We start from the raw sequence: 16,124 nt of genomic DNA, 5'->3' as shown, positions 1-16,124 counted from the left end.
CCAAAAGGTCAAAACTTTTTAGAAAGTTTAGGTAGACTTTAAGGTATTTTTGTACTCTCTAAGGTTTGTATGCGAGTCTCCAGGAGTCTAGGGCTGGGGAGAGGAATGTGCCAACCCCATTACTAGATGACACATGAGAAGATTAAGTCTTTAATAAGCTTTGTAATCGTATAAGAGTAATAAGTGTCAGGTCATGCTAGAATAGATGTAATCTCTTACGTACGCTGTAAGTCCTACAGGCCGCTTGGTATATGCGTAATCGCACTTCTGCAGAAGGTATTACAGACGTGACATGATTTCAGCTACATTCATTACTGCTTTTACTGGACGCGGAGCACCCCAGTGTTTCAGCCTATTGAGGAGACATGAATGCACATCTCCAGAGTCAAAATCTTTCACTGACTAAGTGTGTTATTATTTTTGGACCAAGAGTAAATTCTACAAAATATGACTATTCTCTCTCTAGTGTAGCGTCTTGCTTGTCCAGTGCTACTATCTCTTCTGGGAACTGTTCACTGGTTGTGGGGGAGAAGAAGTCAGGAGTGTGATCCAACCATATTGCTGGTGTAGCACCCCACTAGGGGGCGGATGAGACACCCCGACACTTGTACTGGCAATCATCATATTGTGTCAGGCCACTCGTACTTCATACAATTAATGCAGTAGGTCTGTGTTGTACCAAAGCCATAAGAACCCTTAAAAATATTTCTATTCCTGCCTCAAAGAAGCCTGCTGTAGGGACTGCTAAAGCATCTATACTTGGCCAATGCGGGATTTTGGCACAGATGTGTTTATTGCTTGGTAAGACTACAATCAGTTGGCCTCTCCTATTGTAAAAGTGACAGTTTTCACTGAGTTTATGTGTGACTTTGCTACCATGTTACATGAGAGACATTTCTCTTGATCTGTGGTCACATTTTACTACATGCTCTGTTAGAGACTTTATACATTGTGTGTGTGTGTGTGTGTCTGTGCGTGTATGGTGTAGTTGTCTGGTTTGTTGCAATTCTTGGTCCAGTGTCTCTGCAGCCCAAGATTCTACTAAGCTCTACAAGCACTTTAGATACAAATCTGTCAGTGCTCCTCTTGGGCAGCCGGCTGGTTGTATATTATCACTACTGTGACAAGCAAATGGAGCAATTATTTCTTTTAGGTTTTTTTGTTTTTTTATACCACATTTATATTCAGCTACCTGCACCGCCGCACCTACTCTATAAACAATTACCCCCGACACAAGAGCGAATCTCAATTTTTACAGTTGCATAGTTAGTACGGTTGAAAAAAGACGCATGTCCATCAAGTTCAACCAGAGCGTGACTGAAGGGACAAATGGAGGAAATAAGCATTCTATACATTTCCATAACCAAAAAGGCTATTTTGCTCAAAAAAGACATCTCATCCTTGTTTAGAGCTGTCGGCTGTTGCTGCTGTGACCACCTCCTGGGGTAGGCTATTCTACATATTCACAGCCCTTACAGTGAAGAAGCCTTGTTAACTCTTGAAATTAAACCTTTTTTTCTCCAGGTGGAGGGAGTGCCCCCTTGTCTTTTGAAGGGATTCTATATGGGACAGAATTTCCCCATATTTCTTGTAGAGGCCATTTATATATTCATATAGGATTATCACATCTCCTCTTAAACACCTCGTCCTCAGATTGAACAGAATTTACCTCCTTTAGTCTCTCCTCATAACTGAGGTCCTCCATGCCCCTTATCAGTTTTTTGGCCCTATACTGATCCTTTTCCAACTCTAGTACATCCTATCTATGAACTGGTGCTCAGAACCACATCAATGACTTATAAGGGGGTAATATTACGTCTTGTGAGCTCATACCTCCTTTTAAGACTTGGCAGCATCCCATTGGCCTTAGCTGATTGACATCGCCTGCTGTAATTTAATCTATGATCTACAAGTACACCCAGGTCCTTCTCCACCAGCGACTCTCCCAGCGTTATGCCCCTAGGACATATCTTCTAATCAGATTATTTTTACTCAGATGCATAACTTTACACTTATTCACACTGAACCTCATTTGCCATGTGGATGCCCAAACACTCAGTCTGTCCAAGTCTGCATGTAACCTACAGAGAAATTAGCCTAGGTTTACATCTGTCCTGGGCTCTCCGTTGTTCCAATCTGCCAGTGGACCCGTACAACAGTGAGCAGTTCCACTCTTTTTGGCGGTTTATGAGACGCAGGTGTGAACTTAGCCTTATATTGTGAGCCTTATATGGGACAGTGTCTGACAGTGTCTATAAAGCGCTGTGAAATATGTTGGCGCTATATAAGTAATCAAAATAGGTAAATAAATGTGCATTGTAATTCTCAAAGGCTGCAGCTGACCCTTCGTAATTTATATTTTTTAATGGTCTATTTTTTTTGTTGCCCTTTTAACCGTAGTTGTAAGCCATGGGTGTTTTAATTTAAGATGTTGTTTGCAGCCTATAAGTATACAGTTTGTCATTTATTTGCTCAACGTAGATTTAAACATCTAACAGCTATAGGGAGTCTGTCAGCAGGAATATAGGCATCAAACTAATGACAGTACCGTGTATGGTTGCTTTTACACTTTCCAAAGATGCCTTTGTTGTTCTGCATTACAGCTCCATTTTCATGAAAATCTGTGTTTTACTAGCTTTGTACATACTAGCTGTAAAGTGCTTTAGGGGTATTTCTTCTCCTGCAAGGGCTTCACTTTCTACTCTAGATATCCCATCCGATATAATCTCGTTCTTTGTGTACCTGCCGGCCCACAGTTATGTGACCAGGGTCCTTGGCACACTTGGGCAGAGTGTTTTCCCAGTCGTCAGAGTGATGCTGCACTCGGGGTCTTTGAGGGGCTACATTTCTCAGTTGTATGTACGGTTTCTACCACAACTAAACTACAAACAAAAGTCGCCTGTCCTTGCATTCTGAATCCTACATAGGGCAGTTTAAAAGAAGGCGGGAAAAAAACCCTGTGGGGGAATGTATGAATAAGACCAAAATATGGTCGGGTGGAATTCGACATCTTATCATTGTCTGTGGGCCTATCCATCCATACAGAGGTTCTGGTCCCTGTCTTATTAACATTGTACCCTTTACCTATCAATGTGGAATCTTTTGGATAGGTGACTTCTCAGAATATAGATGCACTAGGGGAAGAAGGAAACTTCTACATTGCATGGTAGCATCAGTCTTAAAGGTTATTCTACAGTTTTAGATTTTATTGTGACCTCCCCAAACAAGCTATTTCAGATGGACTGGTTAAATGCTTCCATATATAAGGACAACCAAATGCAGCACTTCTGAAATTGAGTTTTTCATACTGCTGTTACCTAGTAGAATACGGGACAGCACCTCTCCGCCTGTCTACTGGGTACTTGGAGAGGGAACTGGTTGGGGATTTTCCCCCCGTTGTATGTGTGTGTGTCTGAGATTGGGTCTTTCCGTCCAAACAGTCCTTCTGTGTTAGGGCAGAAGGTGCGGCCTACAGGCACTAAACCTGTGATATCAGATCAAGCTACTCCTCTATGACCACAGTTATGGTCAGGTTGTATACTAGCAATATGAGATGATATTTTGTGGTGTTGAATAATTGGTTTTACTTTTATTCTTTTATTCAGCAACTCAAGGAGGAGTTACTGCAGAGACAAACTGAGGCAAACACCCTTCAGGATCTGTGTAGTACCTTGTTGAGTAGCAGCTCTGGTACTGGTTACATTGAGGCAGAGGAGAGAATGCATGTTATTGGAACCAGAATGAGACAGCTCTTCGTAGACATCTCACAAGACTTATCTGCAATTCAGAAGGCTCTGGTGAGTACACTGTGGTCATATCTATATCATTGCTGAATACAGCATACATACAGATTGTATAATTGTAGGATACATGTTGAAATAAAGGGTTAATCTCTGCGTAGACACTGATCGCATAAACAGAGGGTATGCCGTAAATGTCTAAGGCCTAATGCACACCATCATTTATTTAGATTTGTGTGATATATACAAAGGTGTGTGTATATATATATATATATATATATATATATATATATATATATATATATATATATATATATTAACAAAAAAACCTCAGGACTCTAGTCGGATATGTGATCTGTGCTCATTCATCTAAGTGTATGGCTCGGTGGAGTGCGCAGACCCATACATGTGCACAGTTAAGTGCATATAGTCTAATACATACTGGGACCCTCATCTATCTGCAGAAAAGGTGATTGCACGTGTGCTTGGCTTTTCTGGCCAGAGGACCACCCTTGTGACGATAGGTGTAGGCTTTGTGAACATTGATCTAAGTCTGCTGCAGAACTCCCAGCATGTCCTAAGAGTCACAGGCCACCAATGACTTTTCTTTGCCAGTGCCTAAAATTTCCCTGTAAAGACACAACCTCTTCAGCGATGAATTGTATTTAGTCTTACATGGTGAATAGGCTTTTTATGTTATATACATTTCTAATGCAGTGATCCCTCAAATTACAATGGCCTCAAAGGGTTTTTTTTTTTTTTTTTTTGATCATTGTAACTTGAATCCAATCTCAACATACAGTGTTTGTCTGGAGGTTCCAACAAATCAGCATGGTTGGTTTATTGGTAAAGCCAAAGTATTAGTGAGGTTCATGAACTGACTGTTTGACTGAGTAGCGCCTTTCTATAGTATAGTGCAGCATTACATGTTATGTACTTACCTTTACCTGTACTAAGATCAAACCAGTCACAGTGTATTATAGGGGGACATTATACCAAGCATCATTAGCCCTTTAGATAATTCAATTGATGTTCCATTTCCTTGGAAAAAGCTGTATGGACTCTGTACTGCCGTTGCCCTTTAGCCTTTTTTGCATATTTCTAAAAAAAAACTGCTTTTTCAAGGAAAAGGTATATTTATTGAATTATCTAAATGTATGATGCTTGATATATTGTCACCCCAAAGTACAGTGGCTGGTTTGTTATAGTTTCCTGGTGACAGACTCTCTTTAAGGTCCCATAGGTTTGCCTATACTAGAGCAACCATTAAAGTGAGTCTGTCTCTAGCACCCAGCCCTACAGATAAATAGGTTATGGTCTCCTGAATTAAATTCTGTTTTTACCTTTTGTGAAATCGTGCCTTTGTTCCTGACATTTCTGTCTTTGTTAATATGCAAAATAAGATGTTTGGTGCAGAAGAATCAAGTTTGTTTATTTTCTTATCTTACTTCTAGGATGCTTCGGCTGCCGATGAGGTCGATTCTCTGATCACAACCACCGCTCACAAGCAGGTAAGACCTCTATGTGTTATCCAATGGCCAGTGGTTGTCATGACCTATACATGTACAGAGGCAAACGTTAAAAAAAACAAATTTATTTGTTCTTTTTTTATACAGACTGAAGTTGGAACAGCATCCAAACCATCTACCAGGTATGTAGTTGTGGGTAATGTGAATTTCTCAACCTTTGTTATGGTACCTATATCATGTTAAATGGGTTTTCCAGAACATCAATAATGGAAATGTTTGCACTGTTTAGTGACTGTGAATGGTACTACAGACTACTCCCATTTAGGTGATTGGGAGCAGTGTTGCAGTACCATTCATAACCACTAGCTGCTCCGCAGTACATCAGCCCTTTCACAGATGATTGGCGGGGGTATCAGAAATTGGTCTATGTATTGAAAAACCCCTTGTGTTGAGGTCATTTTGGCCTTCGATTGGAGACTAGTGATTTAGTAAGGGGGCAAGACAGCAGTAGGGGTGGCAAATTTATTTCAGCTTGCCCCAAAGAGGCTTTGAATGGGGCAGGGGGTGCTGGCCAAGCAGTCATTTAGTTTTCCCTGCCCTATTCCAAGAATGGAAGTAGGGTTTCCCAGGTAGTGTGCATTAAAAGCTCTTTAATGTCAGGGAACCATTAACCCCTTCCTGAGGACCCTGAAGACAGCCATGTTGTGGCCTTGAACCATCTAGTGAGAACATGGAGTTGAGAGATTAGTATAAAGAAAGTCTTTTATTTCTTACAGGATAAGAAAATCCCAAGACAATGTCCAAGAGGCACCTAAGAAGAGGTCTTTCTTCTACAGAGTGTTGCGAGCCGCATTCCCCTTACAGCTTCTCCTGCTTCTCTTACTATTCTTTGCCTGTATGATTCCCGTCTCTGAAGACGACTTCAGCTGTGCCCAAGCTAACAATTTTGCCAGGTCTTTTTACCCAATGCTGAGATATACTAATGGTCCACCTCCTACATAGTTACAGTTCCTGTACATTTCCACCCCAACCAAATAACATTCCAGTACCGTGTCACCAGCAAATCACAGGATAGATGTAGTGTAGGGGTGCAGAACCTTCACCTCCCATAATCCTTCATTTCACTTTGAGTCCCCACCCTTACTGGCTTCAAAGCTGCAGGTTGGTGCTTCAGGAAATGGGTTGCAGGAAGTTCACTCATTCGCATGCACATAGTAACTTTATATCTATGTATTTGGTGGCAGTTTCTACAGATATACCCATTTGGAATATTTTTAGATTAAGCAATAATGTGTTTCCTTTCCTATTTTTACTTGAGACTGGAGAAATTATCGCATGGATGTGGCTTTTTTATTTTTTTCTATTTATGTGAAATTTTAATGTTAATTACTTTGTAAATTTAGAACATTTCTTAAAAGATTAAGGGCCCATCTCTATTCAGAATAATACATAATGTTGTACAGAACAATTTGGTTTTCTACAGATTTCCAGGGTTAATTTCTTTGTTGTACAGTGAAATATATTGGGCTTTTTTTTAATGTTTCCTTTTTAAGTCATTTTTTTTGAAATCATGAAACACTGAAGTATTGGATTGAAGGTCATTTATTGTTCAAGATGTATCTTAAAGGGATTCTAATATATTCTGTAAGATAGTGTTACACATCCCACCAGCTGGAAATGCTAAAGGTGTTGTGGGATATTGATTCAATAAACTTCATATGACCTTTGTATTTAATGGTTCCTTTATTTTTGTGATTGGATAGGGTTACACACTGCGCATGTTTTTTTCTAGAAGCTGCACCATTTCTGTCCATGGGATATTTGATGTCACAGATTAGCTCCATTAAAGTGAATTGTATGAGTTGCAATACCACACACAGCCTGGGGATAGATGTGGCAGTGTTGATGGCAGAAAACATCCATGTTTGTCTTACTGTGTACAACCCCTTTGTTTAATGGTGCTCCAAACTAAAAAAAAAAACGCACCCCTTTTTACTGCCAGGTCTATAGATCATTCTAAACATGTAGCTCACATCACATACAGTCCTATGAAAAAGTTTGGGCACCCCTATTAATCTTAATCATTTTTAGTTCTAAATATTTTGGTGTTTGCAACAGCCATTTCAGTTTGATATATCTAATAACTGATGGACACAGTAATATTTCAGGATTGAAATGAGGTTTATTGTACTAACAGAAAATGCGCAATATGCATTAAACCAAAATTTGACCGGTGCAAAAATATGGGCACCTCAACAGAAAAGTGACATTAATATTTAGTACATCCTCCTTTTGCAAAGATAACAGCCTCTAGTCGCTTCCTGTAGCTTTTAATCAGTTCCTGGATCCTGGATGAAGGTATTTTGGACCATTTCTTTCTACAAAACAATTCAAGTTCAGTTAAGTTTGATGGTCGCCGAACATGGACAGCCCGCTCTCAAATGATCTGAAAACAAAGATTGTTCAACATAGTTGTTCAGGGGAAGGATACAAAAAGTTGTCTCAGAGATTTAACCTGTCAGTTTCCACTGTGAGGAACATAGTAAGGAAATGGAAGACCACAGGGACAGTTCTTGTTAAGCCCAGAAGTGGCAGGCCAAGAAAAACATCAGAAAGGCAGAGAAGAAGAATGGTGAGAACAGTCAAGGACAATCCACAGACCACCTCCAAAGAGCTGCAGCATCATCTTGCTGCAGATGGTGTCACTGTGCATCGGTCAACTATACAGCGCACTTTGCACAAATAGAAGCTGTATGGGAGAGTGATGAGAAAGAAGCCGTTTCTGCACGTACGCCACAAATAGAGTTGCCTGAGGTATGAAAAAGCACATTTGGACAAGGCAGCTTCATTTTGCAAACAAAAATTGAGTTGTTTGGTTATAAAAAAAGGCGTTATGCATGGCGTCCAAAAAGAAACAGCATTCCAAGAAAAACACATGCTACCCACTGTAAAATTTGGTGGAGGTTCCATCATGCTTTGGGGCTGTGTGGCCAATGCCGGCATCGGGAATCTTGTTAAAGTTGAGGGTCGCATGGATTCCACTCAGTATCAGCAGATTCTTGAGAATAATGTTCAAGAATCAGTGACGAAGTTGAAGTTACGCCGGGGATGGATATTTCAGCAAGACAATGATCCAAAACACTGCTCCAAATCCTCAGGCATTCATGCAGAGGAACAATTACAATGTTCTGGAATGGCCATCCCAGTCCCCAGACCTGAATATCATTGAACATCTGTGGGATGATTTGAAGCGGGCTGTCCATGCTCGGCGACCATCTAACTTAACTGAACTTGAATTGTTTGTCCAAAATACCTTTATCCAGGATCCAGGAACTGATTAAAAGCTACAGGAAGCGACGAGAGGCTGTTATCTTTGCAAAAGGAGGATCTACTAAATATTAATGTGACTTTTCTGTTGAGGTGCCCATACTTTTGCACCGGTCAAATTTTGGTTTAATGCATATTGCACATTTTCTGTTAGTACAATAAACCTCATTTCAATCCTGAAATATTACTGTGTCCATCAGTTATTAGATATATCAAACTGAAATGGCTGTTGCAAATACCAAAATATTTAGAACTAAAAATGATTAAGATTAATAGGGGTGCCCAAACTTTTTCATAGGACTGTATCTCAGTGTAAAGTTGGGGAGATTAGAAAATTTTACAAAGTATTTCTTAGAAACTGGACACATTGATGTGCAAATAGGCAAATTGGAAGGTGGTACACAGGTAAGTTGGACACTCAAGAAACCGGAACTCTCAGTATGTGGCTAAAGCACAATGCAGAGACAGAATATAATATCCAAGTTATAAAAAAATCTCTTGTGCCAGAAAGCTAATGGTCGTATCCCTCAACCATGGGGCCCATGCAGTGAGAGGACCAATAAGTGTACCATAAAAAAAGACATATTTCAGTTAATGTACTTGGTACATATTAGTCCTATATGTAGACATTAGAGATGAGCGAGTAGTACTCGATCGAATAGGTATTCGATTGAATACTACAGTATTCGAAATACTCGTACTCGATCGAGTACCACTCGCTATTCGAATGGAAAAGTTCAATGCAGAACCAGCATTGATTGGCCGAATCCTATACAGTCGGCCAATCAACGCTGGTTCTTCTCCTTCCTTTAGAAGTCTTCTCCGTGCAGCTTCCCTGGGCAGAGCCGACTGCGCATGTCCGCTTGTAGTGCAGGCATGCGCAGTCGGCTCTGCCCAGGTCCGATGCCTGGCAGAGTGAATTCAGAGCCGGAAGATGCCGCGGGGACGCTGCACGGAGAAGACTGCTCGGAGGATCCAGCCCGAACCTCACTCGTGGACTTGGTAAGTGTAATTTGATCGAACGTTGCCTACCCCTAAAACGAGCATTTTCCCCCCATAGACTATAATAGTATTCGATATTCGATTCGAGTAGTCGAATATTGAGGGGCTACTCGAAACGAATATCGAATCTCGAACATTTTACTGTTCGCTCATCTCTAGTAGACATAAGTGCGGTTATGCAAAATAAAAAGTGTATCATTACATGCAACAACGTATAAGTGTTAGCATTGGGGCAAGTACCATATAAAGAAAGATACATTCACCTATTTACTCTATGCAGTGTGTAAACCGTAGTAAAGTCCCAATTCAGAGCGAGAGGTTGTGGAGGAAAGCTTCTGAAGCCTAAGGCCTAGCTCACATCTGCGTTCGGTATTCCGTGTGGGGAGTCCACTTCGGGACCCCGGAACGGAATACCAAAAGCATTAAAAAGCGGTTAGCTCAGAAACCACACCGTCCCCATAGATTATAATGGGGTTTGTGTGATTTCCGCATGAAAGATGTGGAGTGAAAAGTGGTGCTTGAAGTACTTTTCTCACTGCATGATTTGTACAGACACCAAGCAGAATCCACACAGACCACATAATAGTCGATGGTCCATGTGGTTTCTCAGCTAACCGCTTTTTATTGCGTTCGGTATTCCGTTTGGGGGGTCCCCAACTGGCCTCCTCGAATGGAATACTGAATGCAGATGTGAAGCGGTCCTAAATGAGCATGGTGTCAAGAAGCAGTCAGTTGTACATGACAATAGTGCCGTGAGGTAACGCTGCCAAGACAACAAATCTGTGTGCTCCTACTGCTAGAAATAGTAAGACAGTTCAGGTCTACCTCATGTTGCTTTATTGCAAGATCCTGGTGTTTCAAATGCCAGGCAGGATAAGACGGCATATATCTGTGCAATTTCTTTGCAACACATCTATATTATGCATGAAAGCTCTGCTGCTTAAACATAAAGATTGCATTGTTATTCCAATATTTCACAATATTACGTTCATTGGGATCATCTATTCCTGATATTGTTGATCTTGAGGATACGTCTTTTACTGTAGTTCAGACTATACACCATACCAGTGGCGTAACTATCGTGGTAGCAGCTGCCACAGGGCCTGGGACATTAGGGCACTCAGCGACCGCTGCGTTTTGTTTTTTTGGTTTTTTTTAATAGAACGTTACCGGCTGGAGTAACTCCAGCCAGTAACGGACCCTATTTACTTACCTCTTTTGGCTCTGGGCAGGCTTCAGGCCTACTAGTGTGACATCCCTGACGTCACATGACCTGGGCCTGCGTCCTTATGCGTCATGTGACGTTCCATACGTCATTGAAGATAGCCGACATTAGTGGGGAGTGCAGTGGAGCCAGGGATAGGTAAGTAACAGTGTTTTTTTTATGTTCGTCCCCCCCCCCCCTTCCCCCCCTTGGGTCTCCGCCTGAAAAGACCTCAGAGTATAATAGTTGTTCGTGGGTGTCCACAATAAGACATAATACTGTGTACAGGGGCCAATATGGGGCATCATGCTGTGTGTGCAGGGGCTACTATGGGACATAATACTGTGTGCAGGGGCCACTATGGGGCATAACAGCGCGTGGGAGGGGAAGGGGGATGTTGGTCGGCCAGGATCTTTGGCGTTGGTCTGGGCCCTAGGTTAGAAGTTAGTTACAGAGCCCTGCCATTCCTAGTTATGCCACTCTACCATACGTTTGCTAATTTCTTTGCATAAATGTTACAGAAATTCTTCACACTCTATTCCAAATCAAAACAATTCTACATTGTCCAGTTTGTGTTAATCCCTTATAGAAATAAAGAAAAGGAATATTAGCCTTTATTAAATATTGATGTATGAACTGGTAAAAATGTTTCAGATCACTTTACTTTAAATAAAATGGTAATAACCATTGTTTCTGAGCAGTGCACATTTGTTGCATGGCGTCGACCAGCTTCTGGCACTCCTGTGCAGGTATTCCAGTCCAGAAAAATTGGGCTATGTTCCACAGTTATTCAGCATTTTTGGGTTTTGCCTCAGAAACAACATTTTTGGTGCGACCCCACAAGTTCTCGACTTACTGTCTTTACAGTGTAGAGTGGCTTGAGTTCAGTGCTCGGGGATCATCTGACATACTGTGTGCGGCCACCAGACCAAAAAAGAATAACTTTGCTTTAATCAGTCCACACAATGTTGTGCCATTTTTCTTTGGGCCAGTCAATGTGTTCTTTGGCCTATTCAGGACATGGTGTGTGTAACAGGGCTTTGGTGGGAGTTCATGCTTTTTTAGTCTTTTACTTCTAGCAGTCCTCACTAGTAATTCAGATCGTTGTTCTTTCTGGACGTGATCATTGGCCTTTTGCGATTTTGTTTGTTCTTCGATCCATAGTTTGCTTCCTTCTGTATCCTTCAGGTTTTGGTTGTCTCTTAAAGGCATTTGAGAGAATTTTAGCTGAGCCGCCTATTGTTTGATGCACTTCTCTATATGTTTTCACTCTCTAAACAATTTCTTGTATGTTTTTCATCAGCGCAATGTCTGGAATGAACCATTTTCCAGTATTTCAGAAGGAAACGCACTGTAATCAACATGTGCAACATCTGCCACCCTCCTGTCTTAACCCCTAACCGTCACATTGATATTGCAAAAACTCTCCCAAAAATATCTTATAATATTTTATATTATGTAATTATAGTTCCCATAGCTCTAGCTGGCACATACCGCAGGTGCCTTATGTACAGCTTAACCCGCTAGCAATTTAGCCTATGATTTTTTGATCACACGGTGGCTCAGTGGTTAGCATTGCAGCGCTGGAGTCCTGGGTTCAAATCCCACCAGGAACAACATCTGCAAGGAGTTTGTATGTTCTTCCGGTGTTTGTGTGGCTTTCCTCTCATTCTACAATGATAGGGTGAAAAAAAAAAAGTACATTGTGATCCCTATATAGGGCTCACAATCTACAGTAAAAAAAAAAAAAAATGTGCAGCATTATTCTGTATACCCCTGGAAACCAACAGTGCACTGAATTTAGCACACTATTGGCTTTCTCAGTATGCGCCTGGTGCTGGCAATATCAGTGACATTAGTTTTGGCTTCCTAGTGATAAATAATACCGTTTATCTATGAAGATGCGAGACGTCCTCTTTAAAAGAGAATCTGTCACCAAATGTTCCTCCTGATAACATGGTGTTTTTCTTTTTTAAAAATCCATCCTCCTGTTCAAAAGTTACGGCCCCTGGAAGTTATATGTGAACTAGCTCTGATTCTCCATGTGGACGGGAGCCTTATGTTTTTCTATAAGAATATAAAAGGTTCCACCCGCATGGTGAATTAAAGCTAGTTCACTTCTAATCTTCCACATCTTTTGAATAACAGGATGGATTAAAAAAAACAAAAACTCCAACTTGTCAAGGGGAATGGCAAGAATCAAATGATGTATTTTATTTGGCATTTTCTACTTGGTGACGCATCCTCTTTGACAGATTCTTGCAGAATAGTCCAACCAGGGCTGCCAGGTTTGGAAAAATAATGATGACAAAACATTGTGTTAATGATCAATACACATAATCCATTTGAACCTTAGTTCACATCTGCATTGGGACCCCTTGAACAGACTACCGAACGCATTTGCAAGCGGTGTGTAGTGAAAGCACTTGGACCCCATAGACTATAATGGGGTCCTTGTGCTTGCTGTGAGATCTTCACAAGAGTCATGCGGACAGGAAAGTAGATTGAGAAGTATTTTCCTGTCCGCATGTTCCCTGCGTAGCTCTCGCGGCAAGCACACGGGCCCCATTATCGTCTATGGGGTCCATGTGCTTTCACTGCACAGTGCTTGCAAATCCGTTTGGAAAAGTGTGAGTTTTTTTTTTTCTATAATATATATCTGGCCTCTTCATGGATGTCATTCTATATCTGGATTGCATTTTAGCCACATACTGGTAGTGGAGTTCAGGTTTTTTGCTCTCATTCTGTATTGTTAATCTCGGAAAACTTGACCTTGAACGACACCCTTGGTTACATTCTATCTACAATTTTACTCGCAGTAGATCCTCGAGAATTCTTCCCAAATGAACTAGCAGATGACAATTTTTAGAGGTAAGCTTCTGGAAGAAAATCTGAATTACAATGAAAAGTTAGACACATTCAGACATAAAGCTTTTAATGTCATTACACAACATACATCCACCATTATCCAAATTATCGGTACCAATTTAGAAAATGTAAAACAGCTTGAAAGTCATTGAAAATGAATGCCAGCTTTTCTGCCACTTCACTACAGTATTAAGACTATTTCTTAAAAAACAATTGTTCATCAGAACTGCTCCTATTACAGGTATGTCACAGATTTGTTGTGACAGGTATCACACAACGCACAACACCGACTGCTAGAGATGGCACCTGCTGGGATATGGCAAAGAATTTGCAAACTTAATCATTATTATTTTTAATGGAACAATTGTGCTGCTATTCTGTTGTGGATTTGCTTATAATACAATTTACTAGTGCAATTGTTACGTCGGCTCCTAACTGGATCTTCACTTTAAAGTCTGTGTCCCACAGTATTTTGGGGTTTCTTTTGGTTAGAAATCTAAATATCAGATTTTGTGCCAAGTTGATAAAACATCTTTCAAAAAGTCACAGCTGATTTTCTGATGCAAAGTCCCTGCATAGACCGTGAACTGCTAACATTCTTCCTGCCTATAGCCACTACTGGAGGGAGCTTACTCTACAGTGTATACGTATAGGGAGTCTATAGCCAGAAAGGTCCATATGGAACTATAAACACAAACAGCCAGGGTTCACATAATTACGCCAGGTTCACACCTACGTTATAGCTTCTGTTCTTTGGGGCCGCTTGGGGACCCGACAAATGGAAATTCAATCCGCTTAAAAAGTGGTTACCCACGAAACCTGCAGACCCCATAGACGACAATGGGGTCTGCTAAGTTTCTGATCGAAAGATCTGTATTTTTCAAGTGGATTTGGGGACAGAATCCCCAAATGGAATCCAGGCGCAGGTGTGAACCTTAAAATGTTGGGGGGGGGGGGTTTGTTTTGGGTTTTTTTCTGCTTCCTGATCGATGCCTTCATTGAAACAAGGGCTTTATTATTGCTATCATTGCACCAAAGAGCTATGCTTTCCAGCTCCCATTCACTCCTTGCTATGACTGACATGTTCGCAGGTCTGGCCCTGTCCATCATACTATGGAGGAAGCTCTTTGGTGTGATAAAAGCAATGGTGACACCCTCATTGCACCAACCGCCTCATTAGCATATCTAAAACTGCTACATGGACATCTAATCACAATGTACACATACATGAAGGGGCAATATAAAGAACTTTTCTAATGATCTTTTCATACTTAGCCCAGTGACAATGGGATTCCCTTAGCACCTAGGGGGAAAAAAACATTTTGCTAGGATCATATTCTTTACTGTAAGAGCAGTGACGCTGTGATAACAAATTCATTGAAGGTTAAGAAGGGCCTTTGATGCCGTTCATGAAAGGAAAGTATTAAGGGTTATGGATTTTAGTATCTTGGTGAAGACAAGTTACCGTAATCGAGAGTTTTATACCAATCAAGAAAATCAAGGGTTTTTTTTTCATTATGCTAATTAGGTTGGAATTGCCAAGGAGTGTTCTCATTCCTAGCAAGTGCTGTAGGTCTTATACATAAGCCCCGTCTCCTGTGCACCAATTCATAGCACCAATGTTTCCAGCATTATCACCAGTGTCGTCTCTGAAATATTTTGTGCATACAACATTCTGTGCTAGCCCAGTGACCTACTGCCCTGGTGCCTTAGCTGCCATCAGGAACAGATATTACAGTGAGGACAGCAGTGACATTGGAAACACTTATGCTTGCAAATAAGGCACGGCAGAGGTGTTGAGCAGGGTTTGCAAGGAAGATCTGCAGCACTCACCTAATCCAACCTAATCTGCATAAAGAAGTCAATGAAGATCCAGTAAAAGGCGCCAAAAGTATAGGGCTGACAGCCTTCCGTCCACTCTCTCCATGTTGGGATTTTGGCTTTGCATCAGTTTTATGGAGTTCTAAACAGCTATAAGGCTGGATTCACACTTCTAAAATACATCCATATTTGACAGACTGTATTATAGCTGCAAATCTGGGCCTGACCCTTGGTCTTATGATCTGAATTTATGGCATTGTACATCCCAACAATGCTGTAAATTTAGGTCATGTGCTTAAGGCTAAGGTCACAACAAAAATACTGGTAAATGTCCACAAGAAAATTCACCAATCGTGTAAGATCACAGAGGCAAAATCGGGACAACTTTGCTACGTCTCACTTGCCGATTTCTCGACAGCCCTGTCACGTTCAACCTTTGCAGTGCAGCAATACTTGACAACAGGGGTGATTTTTGCCTGGTGTGTTTCCTTAAGAGAAATTCATTGGCACAAAATTTTTAATCCATTAGATTAAAAAAAAACTACTTTTTGTCGAAAGGACATTCTTTTTGAGGATCAAAAAGGCACAATTCAGTTAAGCAAAATATTAAACATATATTATATACTCCCACATTTTATAACATGAATTTCATTTTTAACATTTACCAAAAATGACAAAAAGCAATACAAAAAA

General features: G+C 40.8%; 1 protein-coding gene across 2 annotated transcripts in view; it reads left to right on the top strand.

Annotated features, from left to right (window-relative positions):
* The window catches only part of SYNE2 (spectrin repeat containing nuclear envelope protein 2), a 232,528-nt gene extending 225,584 nt beyond the window's left edge, over positions 1 to 6,944 (top strand). For both annotated transcript variants that reach the window (XM_075282716.1, XM_075282715.1), the window contains 4 exons: positions 3,606 to 3,797; positions 5,195 to 5,251; positions 5,357 to 5,391; positions 5,986 to 6,944. In XM_075282716.1, coding sequence (XP_075138817.1) covers positions 3,606 to 3,797; positions 5,195 to 5,251; positions 5,357 to 5,391; positions 5,986 to 6,211 — 510 coding nt within the window. In that variant the 3' untranslated portion in view covers positions 6,212 to 6,944. The remainder of the gene's footprint in view (positions 1 to 3,605; positions 3,798 to 5,194; positions 5,252 to 5,356; positions 5,392 to 5,985) is intronic.
* Positions 6,945 to 16,124: the final 9,180 nt, after the last annotated feature.

This window comes from Leptodactylus fuscus, chromosome 7 (genome assembly GCF_031893055.1).
Source record: "Leptodactylus fuscus isolate aLepFus1 chromosome 7, aLepFus1.hap2, whole genome shotgun sequence".
Taxonomy (NCBI): domain Eukaryota; kingdom Metazoa; phylum Chordata; class Amphibia; order Anura; family Leptodactylidae; genus Leptodactylus; species Leptodactylus fuscus.
Note: the sequence above shows the minus strand (reverse complement) of the source record. Positions and strands in the feature narration are given on the sequence as shown.